Source organism: Pseudoliparis swirei, chromosome 5 (genome assembly GCF_029220125.1).
Source record: "Pseudoliparis swirei isolate HS2019 ecotype Mariana Trench chromosome 5, NWPU_hadal_v1, whole genome shotgun sequence".
NCBI lineage: Eukaryota > Metazoa > Chordata > Actinopteri > Perciformes > Liparidae > Pseudoliparis > Pseudoliparis swirei.
The window spans coordinates 3,631,555-3,651,483 of record NC_079392.1 but is presented as its reverse complement, the minus strand read 5'-3'; the positions used below and the strand labels follow the sequence as shown (position 1 = coordinate 3,651,483).

At 44.0% G+C, this 19,929-nt stretch overlaps 1 protein-coding gene across 1 annotated transcript in view; it reads left to right on the top strand.

Annotated features, from left to right (window-relative positions):
- Positions 1-14,568, top strand: part of cachd1 (cache domain containing 1) — a 63,802-nt gene extending 49,234 nt beyond the window's left edge. The window contains exons 14-27 of the mRNA XM_056414874.1: positions 325-467; positions 763-944; positions 2,234-2,344; positions 3,002-3,124; positions 3,656-3,755; positions 3,850-3,966; positions 4,733-4,893; positions 5,044-5,130; positions 6,214-6,330; positions 7,015-7,166; positions 8,192-8,356; positions 9,221-9,298; positions 9,397-9,498; positions 11,863-14,568. Coding sequence (XP_056270849.1) covers positions 325-467; positions 763-944; positions 2,234-2,344; positions 3,002-3,124; positions 3,656-3,755; positions 3,850-3,966; positions 4,733-4,893; positions 5,044-5,130; positions 6,214-6,330; positions 7,015-7,166; positions 8,192-8,356; positions 9,221-9,298; positions 9,397-9,498; positions 11,863-12,107 — 1,883 coding nt within the window. The 3' untranslated portion in view covers positions 12,108-14,568. The remainder of the gene's footprint in view (positions 1-324; positions 468-762; positions 945-2,233; positions 2,345-3,001; positions 3,125-3,655; positions 3,756-3,849; positions 3,967-4,732; positions 4,894-5,043; positions 5,131-6,213; positions 6,331-7,014; positions 7,167-8,191; positions 8,357-9,220; positions 9,299-9,396; positions 9,499-11,862) is intronic.
- The last annotated feature ends 5,361 nt before the right edge of the window (positions 14,569-19,929 follow it).

The window sequence follows — 19,929 nt, the reverse complement described above, 5'->3', positions numbered from 1 at the left end:
TTGCACCCACAATAAGCACTTTTCCCCCCAAATATTCATTATCTTTTGCACAGATAGAACTTTAATTGGGTTGTTTGAACAAAGTTATTGCACATTTTATTATTATTTTTTGTCCGATGGAGGAATCTGGTTTACTGGAACGTGATTATATTATTTTAAAAAGTAGAAAAAGTTGTTATTTCAATGAAAATGTGACTATATTGTTGGGGCGTGAACTTTTGTCTTTCTCTGAAGTCGGGGTAAGACACAAAGTTTGAGAGCCACTGAGGGGTAATAGATGAGAACTTTACTCATGCCCCCCCCTTCCCCCCCTGTCTTTCCCAGAATCCCCCACGGTGATGTTGTCCGCCGGTAGTTTCTCGTCCCCCTACGAGCACCTCAGCCAGCCGGAGACCAAGCGCATGGTGGAGCACTACACCGCCTACCTGAGCGACAACACCCGGCTCATCGCCAACCCCGGCCTCAAGGTAAACACACGGGGGAGGAGCAGGGGGGTGGGGGTCAACTGTTCACCTTGACACCCACATGGCCAGCAGTCAGGTGACGGGCTTGTCTGGACATGTCCGGACATGTCCAGTCAAGTCCTGCAGTGGGATATGTACAAACACACAAGTAAACACGACTCTCTCAGTTCAGGTCAAAGAGGACGAGGTTCACCAGTTATGAGACATCGGTCCTAAATGTATGGAAATCTCTCTCTCTCTCTCTCCCTCTCTCTCCCTCTCTCTCTCTCCCTCTCTCTCTCTCCCCCCCCCTCCCCAGTCCTCTGTCAGGAACGAGGTGATGGCGACCAGCCACGTGACGGATGAGTGGATGACGCTGATGGAGATGAGCAGCCTCAACTGCTACATCGTGCGGCGCTACATAGCGACGCCCAGCGGGGTCCTCCGGATCTACCCGGGGTCCCTCATGGACAAGGCCTTCGACCCCACCCGCAGACAGTGGTGTGTGTGTGTGTGCGTGCGTGTTAGTCACGTGTGTGTCTGTGTGTGTGTGTGTCTGTAAAGGGATTGGATGCGTGTGTTAAAGGAAATGTGTGTGTGTGTGTGTGTGTTAAAGGGAATGTGTGTGTGTGTTTAAGGGAATGAGTGTGTATGTGTGTGTGTGTGTGTGTGTGTGTGGTAAAGGGAATGTGTGTGTGTGTGTGTTTAAGGGAATGAGTGTGTGTGTGTGTGGTAAAGGAAATGTGTGTGTGTGTGTTAAAGGGAATGAGTGTGTGTGTGTGTTTAAGGAATGAGTGTGTGTGTGTTAAGGGAATGAGTGTGTGTGTGTTAAAGGGAATGAGTGTGTGTGTGTTAAAGGGAATGAGTGTGTGTGTGTGTTTAAGGGAATGAGTGTGTGTGTGTGTTAAAGGGAATGAGTGTGTGTGTGTGTTAAAGGGAATGAGTGTGTGTGTGTTTAAGGGAATGAGTGTCTATGTGTGTGTGTGTGTGTGTGTGTGTTAAAGGGAATGAGTATGTGTGTGTGTGTTAAAGGGAATGAGTGTGTGTGTGTGTTAAAGGGAATGAGTGTGTGTGTGTGTGTGTGTGTGTGTGTGTGTTAAAGGGAATGAGTATGTGTGTGTGTTAAATGGAATGAGTGTGTGTGTGTGTTTAAGGGAATGAGTGTGTGTGTGTGTGTGTGTGTGTTTAAGGGAATATGTGTGTGTGGTAAAGGGAATGTGTGTGTGTGTGTTAAAGGGAATGTGTGTGTGTGTGTGTTAAAGGGAATGTGTGTGTGTGTGTGGTAAAGGGAATGAGTGTGTGTGTGTTTAAGGGAATGAGTGTGTATGTGTGTGTGTTTAAGGGAATGAGTGTGTGTGTGTGTGGTAAAGGAAATGTGTGTGTGTGTGTTAAAGGGAATGAGTGTGTGTGTGTTAAAGGCAATAAGTGTGTGTGTGGTAAAGGGAATGTGTGTGTGTGTGTGGTAAAGGGAATGTGTGTGTGTGTGTGTTAAAGGGAATGAGTGTGTGTGTGTTAAAGGCAATAAGTGTGTGTGTATGTGTGTGTGTTTAAGGGAATGAGTGTGTGTGGTAAAGGGAATGTGTGTGTGTGTGTGTTAAAGGGAATGAGTGTGTGTGTGTTAAAGGCAATAAGTGTGTGTGTGTGATATAGGGAATGTGTGTGTGTGCAAACTGCTGGCATGTAAACTTTTTTTTAATTCATTCACAAGTGTCCGTATTGACTGTAAAGATAAAAACGTGTGTGACCTTTGTGACCTTTATGACCTTTATAACCTCGCCCTTGTCATGCAGGTACCAGCACGCGGTGGCCAACCCGGGCCTCGTGACCTTCACCGGGCCGTACCTGGATGTGGGCGGAGCCGGCTACGTGGTCACCATCAGCCACACCATCCACGCCTCCAGGTGAGGAGAGGACGCTGTACCTCTACAATGTTGAGCTTTTATTTTGAAGGGCAAGAGCAGGAAAACCGAACTCACGGAGATTTTTTTGGCAAATCTCCAAGAATCTCCGTCGCGCAGCGTTACCCGTTTCTACAGACATTTAACTCTTTATTTATGAATGACTTAGTTTTATGTCTGTGGACTTTGTAAAATGTGAAGTTCTCAATAAAGTTCTCGAAATAAAATAATCTGCATTTCCCTCTCGCGCCTCACCTGTAATACCGTGGCGCCCCACTAGAGGGACGCGACCCACCGTTTGAGAACCACTGCAATAAACTGAGTTTCGGACATTCAACATAAAATAGTGACGGACAATTAATAAATAAAAAAATATATATATATTTTAGATCACAGCGTGAGTTAAAAAAATAAAAATAAGACTCGTCCTCCCAGTTCTCATTTATTTTATTTTTTAAAAACCCTAAAGAGAGAGCCGGTTGATCTGGACAGAAACTTTACCAAAAAGTTGAGAGATTGCGTAACGTGTGTGTGTGTGTGTGTGTGTGTGTGTGTGTGTGTGTGTGTGTGTGTGTGTGTGTGTGTGTGTGTGTGTGTGTGTGTGTGTGTGTGTGTGTGTGTGTGTGTGTGTGTGTGTGTGTGTGTGTGTGTGTGTGTCAGCTCTCTGATGGCTCCCGGTTACGCGTTTGCTGTGATGGGCATCGACTTCACGCTGCGCTACTTCTACAAGGTGCTGCTGGACCTGCTGCCCGTCTGCAACCAGGACAACGGCCACAAGATCCGGTAGGAAGGGGGCGGGGCTTGTTTTACCGTTTCACTTCTTGCATTTCTTCTTTTTCTATTTCCTCTATAAGTGCAACGTCCGTCCCCCCCCCCCCAAAAGGAGAAGAAAGGGAGTGGGGGGGGGGAAGAGATAAACTGATTATCACGGCATTCCTGCTGGACATGTGGGCATCGCTGCCGTCTCAGTCCTGCATACTTTCTCCAGCTTTAATGTTTCCCCCGTTTTTGTTTTGTTTTCTCTTCATTCCCCCCCCCCCCTCTCTCTCTCTCTTTCTTCACTCCCTTCATGCTCTCTCTGTCGGTGTTCAGGAAACATATAAAACAGGATTAGCTGGAAGGGGGTGTGGGGCAGAGAGTTGCAGTATTTGGCAGGAGGTTTAAGGAATGGTGGGCGGAGGGGGAGTAGAATGGAGCAGTAATCTGCAGGGCCCTGGGGGGGGGGGGTGGCCAATGAAGAGTACTTATAATGTGAGTTTATATTCGTTTTAATTGACCCCCTCCTATTTATTTGTGCATGTGTGTGCATTGTAGATGCTTCATCATGGAGGACAGAGGGTACCTGGTCGCTCACCCCACCCTCATAGACCCCAAAGGCCACGCCCCCGCCGAGCAACAGCACATCACACACAAGGTAACGGACTAATGTACGGAAAATACCAATTCATAATCGCACTTAGCTCCCTCTCGTATTTAATTCCCCCATCTTTTTTCCCCCGATGGTTCAGGAGCCGCTGGTGGCCAACGACATCCTGAACCATCCCAACTTCGTGAAGAAGAACCTGTGTAACAGCTTCAGCGACCGCACGGTGCAGCGCTTCTACAAGTTCAACACCAGCATCACGGTACGGCGGCACAAAGACCCAAAGCACCGGATAACCCCACGTATGAAGGGCTGCACAAGACCGTTATAGGACACACACGCAGTCTCGTGATGATGTGTTGGTGTAACACTGCCACCCGGTGGTAATCATGGGTATTGCAGCTGTGAAAATGTTCCCGTATACTATACTTTTCTTAAAAATGCAGTTAGAACACAGCCTTCCCCATCAGTATGTGATTGTGTGTTAGTGTAACACTGCCACCCGGTGGTAATTATGGGTATTGCAGTCGTGACATTTTCCCCATATACGATAATGTTCTTATAAATGAAGTACAAACACAGCTTTCCCCATCAGTATATGATGATGTGTTGATGTAACACTGCCACCCGGTGGTAATCATGGGTATTGCAGCTGTGAACATTTTCCCGTATACTATAATTTTCTTTCAAATGCAGTTAAAACACAGCCTTCTCCTTCAATATGTGATTGTGTGTTTGTGTAACACTGCCACCCAGTGGTAATCATAGGTATTGCAGTTGGGACAATTCCCCCGTATACTATAATTTTCGTAGAAATGCAGTTAAAACACAGCCTTCCCCATCAGCATGTGTTGGTGTAACGCTGCCACCCAGTGGTAATAATCGGTATTGCAACCGTGACAATTTCCCCGTATACTATCTTTTTCGTGTAGTTTGAGAGCATATGTAATCTCTCTCTTTACAGTTATTAAAGTGAGATATCTTACACTACATCGTACTTTATCATTCCCGTCCCGTCTTCCTCGCAGGGCGACCTCACCAACCTGGTGCACGGCAGCCATTGTTCCAAGTACCGCCTGACCCGGATCCCCGGCACCAACGCCTTCGCCGGCATCGTCAACGAGACGTGCGACTCGCTGGCGTTCTGCGCCTGCAGCACCGTGGACCGGCTGTGCCTCAACTGCCACAGGTGATCATCATCATCATCATCATCATCATCATCATCATCATCAACACACAGCAATACTAAACTCATGAGAAAGAGATTTGATGTGGACGTGTAGGATTGTCTGTTACTTGACAGGTGAAGTGAACATGTGTGTGTGTGTGTGTTCTTCAGGATGGAGCAGAATGAGTGTGAGTGTCCGTGTGAGTGCCCCCTGGAGGTCAACGAGTGCACCGGCAACCTCACCAACGCTGAGAACAGGTCAGAGCCTCAGAGCCTCAGAGCCTCAGCATGTGTGTTTTTAACTTCATCAAAATTATCTGGTATTCTTTTATATTGCTGTTCATTTCTCTCTCTCTCTCTCTCTCTCACTCTCGCCCATCATCCCTTCTCTGTCTCTCTTACCCTCCCCCCTATCACTCTCTGCCCCTCACCCCTTCGATGTCTCTCTCTCACACTCACTCTCTCTCTTCCCCTCTCCCCCCGTCTCACTCTCTCTGCCCCTCACACCTTCTGTCTCTCTCATCTATCACTCACCTCCGTCTCTCTCACCCTCACCCCCCCAACCTCTCTCTATCTTTCTCTTTCCCTCCCCCTCTCTCTCTCCTCCCACCCTCACTCTCTCTCTCCCCGTCTCTCTCTCACCTCACCCCCAACCTCTCTCTCTCTCTTTCCTCTTTCTCTCCCTCTCTCCTCCCACCTCTCTCTCTTCCTCCTCCAACACTCACTCTCTCCCGTCTCTCTCACCCTCACCCCCACCAACCTCTCTCTATCTTTCTCTTTCCTCTCTCTCTCCTCCCACCCTCTCTCTCTTTCCCTCCCTCCAACACTCACTCTCTCTCCCCCCCGTCTCTCTCTCACCCTCACCCCCCCAACCTCTCTCTATCTCTCTCTTTCTCTTTCACTCCCCCTCTCTCCTCCCACCCTCTCTCTCTTTCCCTCCCTCCAACCCTCACTCCCTCTCCCTCTCTCTCTCTCTCTCTCTCTCTCTCCTCCACCCACCCATCCCCTTTCATCAGCCTCTGACAGCGCGTCAATGTTTCAAAATGCCAATTCCTCCCTTATTCCAGGAAGACGTGTAATTACATTATAATATATATTTTCCCGTCAGGTTTTGTTCTTCGTCGAGCAGCTTTTCATGTTTGTCCTTTTTTTATTTTAAAGCTGCTTCGTCTCGAGCTGTGAAGTCTTTGTGCGTCACATTTACTGCAGAGTCTCTGCCTTCCGGTCCTTATGTTTCATTCTAGGATTTTTAATTTAATAACGTTTATTTATGTGTGTATTTATGTATATGTAGTGTGTGTGTGTGTGTGTATTTATGTGTGTATGTGTGTGTGTCCCCAGGAACCCGAGCTGCGAGGTGCATCAGGAGCCGGTCAGTCTCAATGTGATTGATGCCGGTCTGCATGACACGCTGCCCCAGTGCATCAACACCCGCTGCAGCCAGAGATACACCAGCAGGTACACCACTACACACACTACACACACTGTACTACACACTGTACTACACACACTATACTACACACACTGTACTACACACACTATACTACACACACCGTACTACACACACTGTACTACACACACGTGAAGAGTCCTCATGAATAAAACAACACACCTGGGCAAAGGGAAAAACTGCCTCTAAGAAATGTAATGTTGAAAAACAAAGAAATAAATGTAATAACAATAAATAACGACAAAGAAATAAAAATACAATTGAATATTATTCTCTGATTTATGTTTTCTGTAAAAAAATCGAACGCTTTGAATCTGTAGTCCTGCCTAATAGACTTATTATTGCCTAATCGTCTTATTATTGCCATTTTTATGACAATTGCTCATATCCTGTAAACATAAATAAGTATATTTATTATTTTTGAACAAAGGTTAAATATTATTTCACAAGTTTAAAAAAAGTGCCCCCAATTTCAGTCAGAGGGGGAAACATTGCCCCCTAAGTAATCTGTAACCCCCCCCCCCCCCCCTGCTTCATGAGTTCACTGTATTTACATGAACTCGACAGCACAGCACCCCTAGTGGCAGAGAATGGGAAGTGTGACGAGAATCTCTTTTTGTCCAATGGACTCAAATCTTAATGTTGTTTACCACGCGGTCCCTAATGTAACCGCCGGTCCGTCTCCATGGCAGCGACTGCTTCGGCGTGCTGGACTGCGAGTGGTGCATGGTGGACAGCGACGGGAAGACCCACCTGGACACGCCGTACTGCGCCCTGCAGAAGGAATGCTTCGGGGGCATCGTCGGCGCCAAGAGCCCGTACGCCGACGGCCTGGGCCTCCTGGGTGAGTGACGGGGGAGGGGACGCACCCGGACCCACTAGAACCTTCTGGTTCAGAGGGGGAGAGAGGGAGAGAGAGAGAGACTGACAGGTGGAGGTGACCCACCCGGACCCACTAGAACCTTCTGGTTCAGGGGGGGAGGGAGAGAGAGAGAGCCTGGGCCTCCTGGGTGAGTGACGGGGGGAGGGGATGCACCCGGACCCACTAGAACCTTCTGGTTCAGAGGGAGAGAGGGAGAGGGTGAGGGACGGGAGGGGATGCACCCGGACCCACTAGAACCTTCTGGTTCAGAGGGAGAGAGGGAGGGAGGGAGGGAGAGAGGTGACCCACATGGACCCACTAGAACCTTCTGGTTCAGTTCAGGTCAAAGAGGACGAGGTTCACCAGTTATGAGATATCGGTCCTAAATGTATAGAAATATCTCTCTCTCCCCCTCTCTGTGCCTCTCTCTCCATCTATCTTCTTTCCTTCTCCCTCTCTCCCCCCCCCCCTTCTCTCCCCCTCTCTCTCCCCTCTCTCTGCCTCTCTCTCCCTCTCTCTTCTCTCTCTCTTCACCCCCCTCTCCCTCTCTCTGCTCTCCCCCCCTCTCTCTCTCTCTCTCTCTCTCCCTCTCTCCCCCCCTCTCTCGATCAACTGGACCCTTTTTTATTTAATCTAACCATATAGCAGTCCCACCAGCGGTTGTGACCAAAGTAAAGTGAAAGAAACTAAAACTAAACAAAAAGCAGCGGTCACATGATGTCCAGGGTCCTTGTGACTTTGTGTGAGGTCACAGATAAAAACCTCATGTTTCATATTAATAATAACCTCATGCTCCATATTCCATATTTCAGATGGACATGTCCCGTCGGTTATTTCTCTGTTCTCAGTTTGTTTTTTGAAATGAGATTTGTCCGTCTGTCCGCTCTTGAATATTTGTCCGTGTCACAGTGACGAGTGAGAAGAAGCCGGCTTGAGTTGTGATCGTCGGTTTCACTTGTCCTTGTACATTAGTTCATCTTTATTCTTGTTCTCTCTCTTTTCCTCAGCGGAGGAGGAGGTGGCCTCTCTGAACATGATCAAGAGCGCCCCCGTGGGCCCCGTCGCCGGGGGCATTATGGGATGCATCATGGTGTTGGTCTTGGCCGTGTACGCGTACAGACACCAGATCCACAGGCGCTCGCACCAGCACATGTCCCCGCTGGCGGCTCAGGGTAGGACACCCAAATGCACCCATACAGTTAAAGTGACGGGTCCATCAAACTGAGACACAGATACTTACATAAATATATATATATATTATATACATATTGATTTATAAATATAATATATATATACATACATATATAAATCTATATATTATATACATATTTATATATTTTGTATACATATTTATATATATTATACACATATTTATATATATTATATACATTTATATATAAATATAATATATATATATTTATATATAATATTTATATAAATATATCCTATAAATATAATATCATATATATATTATATTATATTTATATATACATATGTATATAATGTATATATGTATATAATATATATATATACTATATACTGAATGTGTTGCTGCTGTCAGACTATATATATATATATACATACATACATTATTTTTCACTTTTTAAAACTTTTTAGTTTAACTGCTTACATTTCAATAAAAACTGGAAAAAATTGATTTTTTCTAAAACTGTATATATATATATATATATTTCTTACATTACCGTGGACAAAATAAAACCTGAAACTAAACCGCTGACTTGAGCTTTGGATATATTGGTGGTGAGGGTGTTGCATCATCACGAGGTATTAGGCTGAGGAATGGGCTCATGAAGTCACAGTGTGTGTGTGTGTGTGTGTAAGGGAATGAGTGTGTGTGTGTGTGTGTGTAAGGGAATGAGTGTAAAGGGAGTGTGTGTGTGTTGGGTGCGTGTCCTGTTTATTCTAGCTGTGTCTTGTTTTTTAAGATGAGCTCGTGGAATCTGTCTTCTGGTCCTCCACACGTCGTCTTTCTAAACTTCCACCGTAACTTCTTCTTCTCTCCCCGTCACCTCCAGAAATGTCCGTGCGGATGTCCAACCTCGACAACGAGAGAGACGAGCGGGACGAGGACAGCCACGAGGACCGCGGCATCAGTGAGTGCACCGCGTGTGAAGAGGAACCTTTTAAATGTCGCCGTCCGGCTCCACGAGACGAACATATGACGTCTGTGTTTTCCGTGTTTCTCCTCCAGTCAGCAACACGCGGTTCATCGCCGCGGTGATCGAGCGGCACACGCACACGCCGGAGCGGAGGCGGCGCTACTGGGGCCGGTCCGGCACGGAGAGCGACCACGGTGAGACCCGGGACACGCATGTTGGGAAACGCACCGGGGCAAAGGTCAAAGGTCAAAGGGCCCCTGACGTCACTGGAGGAGCCACACATGATGTCCTCTAATAATGATGATGCTTTCATAGAGTTTTTGTTCTTCGTTGTGTGTGTCATATCTGTACTTCCTGTACTCGGTAGATACACACCCAAAAAAATTACAAAATTAAATATATTTAAATATATATATTTTTAAATATATATATATATATCATTTTGAGTTAAAAAAAAGTCTGATCCTTTGTGAGCGTGGATGGACAGTCTCCCCCCCCCTCTCTTTTTCTCTCTCTCCCTCTCCTCCCTCTCTCCCGCTCTCTGACCCTCTCTCCTTCATCTCTCCACATCTCTCTCTCAACCTCCCCCTCGCTCCCTCATTCCCCGCCCCTCTCTCTCTTTCTCTCTCTCTCCCCCTCTCCACCTCTCTCTTCTCTCTCTCAGCCTCCCTCCCTCTATCTTCCTCTCTCTTCTCTTTTTCGCAACCTCTCTCTCCCTTTCTCTCTCTCTTCTCCCCCCCCCCCCAAAGGGCTCTTACCACCTACACACATGGCACCACTCCACACCTCCTGGCAGCGAGCGCCTCGGATACTTGTTGCATAACCGATGATGATGATGATGAGGAGGAAGATGAAGTGTGTGTGTGTGTGTGTGTGTGTGTGTGTGTGTGTGTGTGTGTGTGTGTGTGTGTGTGTGTGTGTGTGTGTGTGTGTGTGTGTGTGTGTGTGTGTGTGTGTGTGTGTGTGTGTGTGTGTGTGTGTGTGTGTGTGTGTGGGCTGAAACACAGACGTGTGAGAGCTTGTTCCAGGATGTTCAACCCGAGAGGAGAACAAAAAGATCTCATCTTCAGAGACTCTCGTTGTGTTGCCTCTAGACACACACGCACACACACACACACACACACGTGTTTCTATTATATAGATTCATTTAACCTGTAATGCCGATTTTTCTTTTTTGAGGAAGAGGCGCTGTAATAAATGTTTTAAATCCCGGGGACAGAAAAGACCTCGTTGCATGTTGGGTAACTGAACATGGGAAAGGGAAAAAAGAGAAAGGAAAATGGAGAGATGTACAGATTGTGAAAAATGAGAGTGAAATGAAAGGGTGAGAGGGCGGAGGAAGAGTTTTAAATAATGGGAAGAGGAGGAGGAGGGGGGGGGGGGGTGAGTCCGTTAACTGCAACACACACACACACACACACACACACAACATCAGAGCATTACATCTGTTCAGCATGTGACGCACACAGAGGAGTGCTGTTCATCCCCCTGCAGGCAGTGGCTGGAACTGCACCTTTGATAATAAACCTGGCATACACACCATCAACCAATTCAATCCACATTATAGCTTTATTTACACACACACACACTCACTGCTCCACTTCCCCATGAAGCTCTGCTTGTGTTTCCCTCCCCTCGGGGGTTAAAGCGCCCGTCATAAATATGGATGCGTCTTTTCTTGTCAGATTGTAAAAAGAGGCTGAGACGCCCCGCGGGAACGCTTAGTTGTCCACGCGCCATCGAAAGCAGCGCGTCGTGCTGCTTTCAGGGGCATTGTGTGCTTGCGTGTATTCACGTGGATGTTTCCGATTGGAGGGTTGACGTTTGGTTGAGGAGTTTCTTTTATGAGGTTTTCCTCGATATTCTTCAGCTTTTCTGACACATGTTCAGTCACTGAGAATTCAGAAACAATTATTATTTATTTTTTCCGAAACAAAATAATAAAATATTAGATTTTCTTTTCACTGGATGCTTTACTTCGTAGTTTCAAGTTGTTGTTTTGTAACGACATGCAGGGAGCTTTAAATTAAACAATGATATCATACTAACATCTTGTTTTATTAATTTAAAATTACAGGTTCGTACGGTCATATAAAAACCTGGAAAAGTCATGGAATTTAAAAAATGTTATTTCCAGGCCTGGAAAAGTCCTTAAAAAAATGTGATCCCAAAAGTTTTAGAAAAGTCCTGGAAATGTGTTATATTAATTTACACAGTTTAATTAATTATAAATAATATATTTTTTAATCGAACTATTGTCTCTCATTCATTTGTGTTATTTAAGGTATACAAATGTGTATACGAGATTTCACAAAATGTTTGGTCATGGAAATTTAGTTTTGAAGTCATGGAAAGGTCATGGAAAGGTCATGGAAAGGTCATGGAAAGGTCTCATAGCAATAAGAGATTATCCTCTTCACAGAGCATCAAACAAACAATGCAATTTTTTTATTTTCTTGTTTTACTGTTGAGGGAAAGTGATGTAAGAGTGATGTCTGGTAAAACCAACCTGTGCTATTTTTTTATTATTAATGTGTATTTATTTGTGTCGCCTCCAGGCTACAGCACCATGAGTCCGCAGGAGGACAGCGAGAATCCGCCCGGCAACAACGACCCGCTGTCGGCCGGCGTCGACGTCGGCAACCACGACGACGACCTGGACCTGGACACGCCCCCTCAGACGGCGGCGCTGCTCAGCCACAAGTTCCACCCGTACCGGCACGCGCACACGCACCACCACCCGCTGCACACGCACCACCTGCAGGCCGCCGTCACCGTGCACAGCGTGGACGCCGAGTGCTGATCTTCGGCGGGGGGGACAGAACTTGTTGTTGTTGTTGTTACAAACTATTTTTTTTAAGCAAAACATTCGTGCTTCGTCAGAAGGCACGCTAGGTCCTGTCGGGATGGACGGGGCTCTCTGCCATCGATCGATGATCAATACGTTGGGTATCACACACACACACACACACACTCAAAATGACCAGAACCTGGACCAGTACAAAAACATCCAAAGGAGATTTTTTTGTGGAGGCTTTTGGTGGAATTTGGTTTGAGGAAACATCTGGAACCTAAAAATCCTGGAAAGCAGAAGAACAGTTCTTCATTTCCAAAAGTGGAAGGAAATAAGAAAAATACCAGAGGTTAATAATCACATTAACATAAGCATCTGGGTGCTGATTGGACCCTCCAGCAGGGCAACGGAGCCTCCTCATTGGTTCAAATGTCTCTCAGATAAGGAGTAAAAAAATAATTGTTTTTTGTTTGTTTTCCACCAACCAGGATCTAATGTGCCGATTCTATTCCAGCTTCATTCTCAGCCCTGCAGACACGTCCTCCGGGAGACGTGTGGACATTCTCACGCGTGTCATAATTACAGGAAGAAACTCTTAAGAGGGAAAAGATTATTTTTCTACTATTTATTAAAAGGAAGATTTTTTGTCTCCGATGTCAGATTATTCGTACGCAGCAGCTGCAAAGAACAAACAACCAGAAAGTCGTCAACAACCCGATCCGTAAACAATGCATCGTATTCAAAGAGCATCATTTTTTATTTCCCAGAAATATCTGTAACTGGTTTTGTTTAATTTTTTTGATTCTAAATATATCAAATGTTACATATTTTGAGCTTTCCCGAAGCTCGTTCTGATTTTTATTTTTTTTCTCCATTTCTCTGGTCACTAGAAGTTTATTCCGAGCTATCCCCTCCCCCGAATATCTCATCTACCATATAGTTTAAAAAACAAACAAAGTGTCTTCTTCAAGCTGGAAGCATTCTTGGAACGAGCCGGGACCTGAACATCTCAATCTGCTCTCCAGGTTTTACGTTCGTTGATTATCCGAAACAAACCAAATACGTGAGCCTTAAATCACATATTTCTCTCTCTTGTATTTACCGACTCGCGGAGGTTTTTGTGTAAATGTAAAGTCAGACTTCCTCAGTCGGAGCTCCCATTGGTCGCTGGTCTTTGAACGCCTCTCGGGTCAAACGAACGCCATTCCTCCCTTTGTTGTTGGTTTTTTTTTTACCAGAACTTTCCCCCGGATGCCGCATGTATTGTTCAGGTCCAAGATGGAGGCTCCTCCTCTTCGTCCATGAGGGTGAACGAGGGAGAAACGCTGCTGCTGCTCAGAGGTCACGCCCGTCTGTCGGCGCCTCGGTGGTTAACCACTCAAAATGTATTTTCTACACTGTGTGTGTCTGTGTGTGTGTGTGCGCGTGCGCGAGTGTGTGTGTACCTGGAATGCATTATTGTATTTTTTTTTGTTTTTCTTCAAAATAGCATTAGAGAATTATAGTTTTAAAAAATCCATTTATTTTTTATTCTGATGAAGTCACTCTGACAACGTGGGTGGAAAACATGTATTTTTTTTTCTCTCCAGAGATTAATTATGAAGTGTAAATACAGAATCACAAATGGATATTAACGTCCTGTACACCATGTTTGTTTTAATGTTGGTTAATTCATGATTTATGCTTCAAATGATGCTCAGATATTTTGTGTTTTTATTTTATTTTTAATTGACCTGTTCATGGCGTCTCACGATATATATTTGATGCCTTGGATGTTTTTTTAGATTCATTTTTCTTTTAGGTCCATATTGGATGGAAGTCATGTATACACACACTTTTTATGTTTGAGATGAAAGAAAAAAAAGTTTTTAATCCTGCGTCTAGAAAATGTTAAAGAAAGCTCATCTCTCATTGAACTTATTTAGATTTTCAAAATAAAACGGTACTGCATCTTTTCCCGGCGTAATGACCAAATATCCGTGTCCCGGGACACGTTCATTCACGTATGTGAGTGTGTTTAAACATTTAGACATTCGCCCAACGTGATCTCATTCAACTCATAAAAAAGAGAGATATAAGTTGACTTAACTGACAGAAAGGTTGAACTTCCTGTTTATGCCATGAGACCATTTCCTGTTGGAGGCAGAAACATTTATTTACTCGCAGTCTTCTTCACGTTCTCCATCACCTCGACATCGAAGCGGCCTCGGAGCATGTCTGGGCGTATTGCCTTTGATAAGTGTGTCGATTATGGGGGAAATTAATTTGTTGAACTAAATTGAGTTTGTTTTTCTTGTTTTGGTGGGGAACAGTATTTACCAGCTGTCGTAAACGTGTGTGTGTCTGTGTGCGTAGGACACGTGCAGTAATGTACTGAAGGAACATGTACATTAACCCCTCATGTATCATATAAAGTTATCAAATTGAGATTTATTGCAAAGTGAATGTGATAAAGAACCATTTTACAAACTATCTGCCTTCTTTTCTTATAGCAGGCTGTGGCTGCACCTCAGGGTGCCGGCTTCTTCCAACTGCTGCTTCACTCATCAGCTCGCTAGTTAGCGTTAGTTATGATAGTTAAAGTTAGTTATACTAGTTAGCGTTAGTTATGCTAGTTAGCGTTAGTTATGCTAGCTTGCTGGTTAGTGTTATTATGCTTGTTAGCAGTAGTTATGCTAGCTAGCGTTAGTTATTCTGTGTTGGTTATGCTAGTTAGTGTTACTTATGCCAGCTCGCTAGTAAGTGTTAGTTATTCTAGTTAGCGTCAGTTACGCTACTTTATATATATATGTATGCATATATGTGTGTATATATACATATGTATGTATATATGTATACGTATATATGTATACATATATATATGTATACATATATGTATATATATATTTTTTTTGTTTGTTACCATTTACTTATGTGCCATCCGGGGGAGGGGCTAGCATTATTTTAAATCCTGTCTGTTGTCGGGCAGTTAAAGAACTTAATAATAAACATGGACCAACCAGAATACCATGTTGGTACTTGTGCTAAAACGATCCGTGACCAGTATTACAGTTGTTTGTGAATTCTGATGATTTGCTGTGATACAAAAACATGTTTTAATGTCATCACAAAACCTCTTGCACATAAACTACAATAAATACATTTTATATTCTTAGTGGCAGAAAAAAAGGCAAGGCACCCCCAAACGACTGATAAGGAACAACTTTTCTGTTTAATACTTTTGATTTTGTCACGGTGCTATTAGCGTGGACCCACTAGCACGACTCAGGAGTAACAAAGATGACGGTCTTTGGTTGAAAACAGGCTGGGTCAAAACCGGGAGATCAGTCGAAGAAGCAAACAAGTCCAAAAAGGGGCGGGGCAGAGAATCAGAGGTCAGGGCAGGCAGGCAGGGTCAGAACAGGCAGGTCAGGAATATACTCTAATAACGCTGGAGAACTTGGCACGAAAACACAAGACAATCTGTCAGAGGACAAGTGGAAGTGAGGGAGCTAAATAGTGAGGGACTAATGAGGGGATGGGCTGCAGGTGAGAAGGGCGTGAGGACCAGGTGAAGGGAATGAGGGACTAACGAGGTGACCAGAGGCAGGTGAGGGGAGTTGGACTGACGAGATGGGAAGCAGGATCTGGACTGACATGATAGTTAGTGACAGGATGAAAACAACTAATAATAAAAGGAAGGCGTGGAGCTAAACTGTTACAGATTTCTGCTTTATTTTTTCATGAGAGTGACCGACATGGCCAGAGGTTTATTATTATTCGAAGGACCCCTAGAGACTTTGGTTCCGTCTTTTCTTACATACTTTCATCTGATCTCGTCTTTATTTACATCGATCACGTTTAATTTAAGTAAACTATTGATAGTCGGTGTATTTCTGCTTGCAGTCGTTGGGCACCGACAGCTGATGGAGCCCCCCCCCCCCGGTGCCGTCAGTCTTCCCGTCACCGTGAACCTCCCCGTCGGTTTCAGCCTCCATCAAACGCCCAGACAAAACCCCCAGTTTCTCTACTTTTAATTATCACTCTATCGCCTCCCCTCCCTCCCTCCCTCTCTCTCCCTCTCTCTCTCTCTCTCCCTCTCTCTCTCCTCTCCATCCTTTCTCCCGAGCTGTCGGCTTCTCCCTGCCAAGGAAGAGGCTGTGAATCGGAGCCTCCGGAGCTCCCTCGGGTCATTCCAGTCGGTCCGTCGTTCTGCCGCAGACGTCCACCGGCAGTCCAGAGTTTCACCTTTAAAAAAAAAAAAAACATCTCGGCTAATATGATCATCTAGAGTCATTATAAAGAGATTTACAATCTTTTTCTTTTTTTCTTTTTTTTGCTTCTGTAAGTGGAAAAGCATCACGACCAGAATCTCACGGCAAAATTCTGCCAAGGACGGATTTCACAATGTTCTGCCCAATAAACCTTTTACAGTGTTGCTTCCTTTTGGCTACACTCTAAAAAAAAAAAAAGTTGAGTCAACTTAAAAAAGTGAGGCAACCAGCTGCAAAGCCTTTTTGAGTTCACTCAACTAAGGGCTAATGTGTTGTATCAACTTATGATAAGAAGTTCACTCAAAGTGATATCTTAAGTTTGTAAAACGTAACATTACTATTCAGACGTACTTATGTATTTAAGTTAACACTACTTAAAAATATTGCATTTGATAGTTACATCTACTCATGTACTTAAGTTCAGAACACTTAACATATTAAATTGGAGAAACTTTAAATTGTGTGTTCTTGTAGATTAAAAACATACATCAACAGCACTTAACATTTTTTGTTGAGAAATGTTTTGTTGAGAGAACTTACTTTTAACTTAAAATGTTTTGTTGAGAGAACTTACTTTTAACTTAAAATGTTTTGTTACTAAATTTCACCGCCCATTATTTGAGTACACTCAACATTCTTTGCAATGTTGCCTTCATTTAAATTAATTAAAAATGTACACCGTTTTCTTTGGAAAAGTCAACAGTTAAAGAAAACAAACTTCTTCAAACACAAAATGTTTATTAACAATAACTCAACATTTGTTTGCATAACTATATGAATTGCAGGTGTCAACACTTGAACATAGACAGCAGAGGGTCAACATCCTTAAAAATCAAAATGGCTGCATAAAGAAAACAAAAGAAAAAATTCTGTTTTGTGAATCCAAAATCAAGGCCTTGAAACAAGCTTTGGAACATGGTTGTGACACGTGTGTAGCCGTCACGAGTAGGTTCCCCCCCCCTAAAGCACCAATAAGCAACAAGTAGCCAGAGGGATATTCGGTAATAAGGTTTATTCCGACAGCAGACTGTGTCTCTGCTCTCCACGCTCCTCTCATCTCCTGTCTGTCCAGCTCCTTTATGGAGACAGACTCAGATAACCGACACAGATCGTCATCAGCTGGACTGATTACCAATCTGATTACCAATCAGTCCAGCTGATGACAATCAGACACCGTTCCCTGAACCACACCCCCGCTCCACCCACTCTGCAGTATTCCCAGTTCAACTCCTTTCACGTAAGATTCCTCCGGGTCTGTATTCTACACAAAAACAAGCATACAGAGACTATAATAAATATTCACCGCCTCTTTTAAATTTTCATTTTTTTTCTTCCCATTCTGTAACAATACAATTTAAAAGTCAAAAGACATTTTTATGCAGATTTTAAAAACTAAAATATACCACTTTCATACAAGAGTCACCTCCTACACATTAGTATTATAGTATTTCAATCTTCATAGTCTGTTGAATTAAATAAATAAATTGAGCAAAATACAGGGAAACATTTGCTCTCACGGTACAGGCTCCCTTTAATTCAATAAGTGACAAAAACCTGAACTGGAGCAAATCTGCCATTAAACAATGGACAATATCCTTCCAAATCTAATCCATATCTAAATATAATAAACAAACAATGGTATCAAAAACCAATGTATTTTAAACGGGCTAAAGAAAATATTTTTATATTATTCTATTATTTAAAATATAAGATTAAAGTAGTATATATATGTATTTACATATATATGTATTTATATATGTATTTGTATATATATATATATATATGTGTGTGTGTGTTTACTGACATACATGCGCAGTGGCCTTAGTTACCTCAGCAGATGCATAAACCACTATATTAAGTTTTCTCAACTTAACATTTAATGTGGATTCCACTCTTTATTAATGAAATTGACATTTTGAGTTAGTTCAACTTTTTTCAAAGGCATTTGTTGACTCAACTTTAAAAAATGTGTTAGGACAACAAATTTGAAGTTGGGCTTTTTAGAGTGTACATCAAGAAGTCTGACCGGAGCCCTTTGTTCTTATTATCTTTATTTAAAAGGGACAATATACAGTTCAAATGTAAATATCACCATGTTGATGCTCTGCAGATTGTAGCTACACAGCTAATTAGCATAATGTAAGAAGAAGAACACAAACACGCACAATGCAAAGCTTTAAAAATAAGTAATACAAACAATTAAAAGGAAGTAATGAAAAACATTAAAAATACAAGTCATACTATTTTTTTTCTTTTTGTATATAGATCTAGAAATAAAGAACGAGGGTTATTCACTACATATTCACACATAACTCGCTGTGTGTGTGTGTGTGTGTGTGTGTGTGTGTGTGTGTGTGTCCAGATTTGCACTGTGAGATGTTCATATAATAAATGAAATGTACAACAAACAGGATGTACAGAAACCCACGTCCACGTGCTCGCCATCCAACGCACCCCTTATCCCATTGAGGACCCCCCCCCCCTCCATCCTCACGCCCACCAGCTGATCCCAGGTGCTTCGCCCGCCCACGCTCTCTCTCACTCTCTCGGTCCCGTTTTCTTCTCTTCCTCCTCCTCTTCCTCCTCCTCTCTACACCCACCCACTCCACAAGGCTGTGAATCACTGGCTGACACGCTGAAGCACCAGCAGGGCTCGTGTGTGTGAGCGTGTGTGTGTGTGTGTGTGTGTGTGTGTGTGTGTGTGTGTGTGTGTGTGTGTGTGTGTGTGTGTGTGTGTGTGTTTATTTTGTAGAGATTGAGGACTCGACCGTCTCTCTCTCTCTTTCCCACTCGGTGTGTTGAAGCGTGGCCCGTCGTCACGGGGTTCGACGAGCACACAGGTACACACGCTCATGAGTTGGTGTGTGTGTGTGTGTGTGTGTGTGTGTGTGTGTGTGTGTGTCTCAGAGTGTTAATGTGGCATGCGTGTACTGTGTGCCAGTGGGACATGAGAGAACAAATTAATTGTTCTCTGATGGAAACGTTGTTTTGCACTGAGTGGAGTAATTCATGCGTCTCTCTGGCTACTGTACTCTCCCCCTTCACCTGAACGCCTCTCAAGTGAAAGAAACAATGTCTTTGTTTTGTGTTTTTTTTTTGCTGATTGCAACCGATGGAACAGGATGCTGGTGTGTGTGTGTGTGTGTGTGTGTGTGTGTGTGTGTGTGTGTGTGTGTGTGTGTGTGTGTGTGTGTGTGTGTGTGTGTGTGTGTGTGTGTGTGTGTGTGTGTGTGTGTGTGTGTGTGTGTGTGTGTGCGACTCTTGGAGCTACACATGCAATGTGGGGACTCGCCAGGAGCAGATGGATGGACTCCGGTATACGGGAGGAGACGTTCATGGTTCCAGGAACAACGTGGGGCGGGTTCTGAGATACTCTGAAGGCCTCTCTCTCTCTCTCTCTCTCTCTCTCTCTATGTCTCTGTCTCTGTCTCTGTCTCTAAAACAAAGAGAGTGATGAGGTTCATTGTGAGACTGAGTTTCAATGGTGCCTCATATTCAGTCTTAAAAACACATTTCACACAGCATGTGGACGATCCGTGATGCGTTCAAAGACCAGGAGCCATGTGCGCCCTCAACAA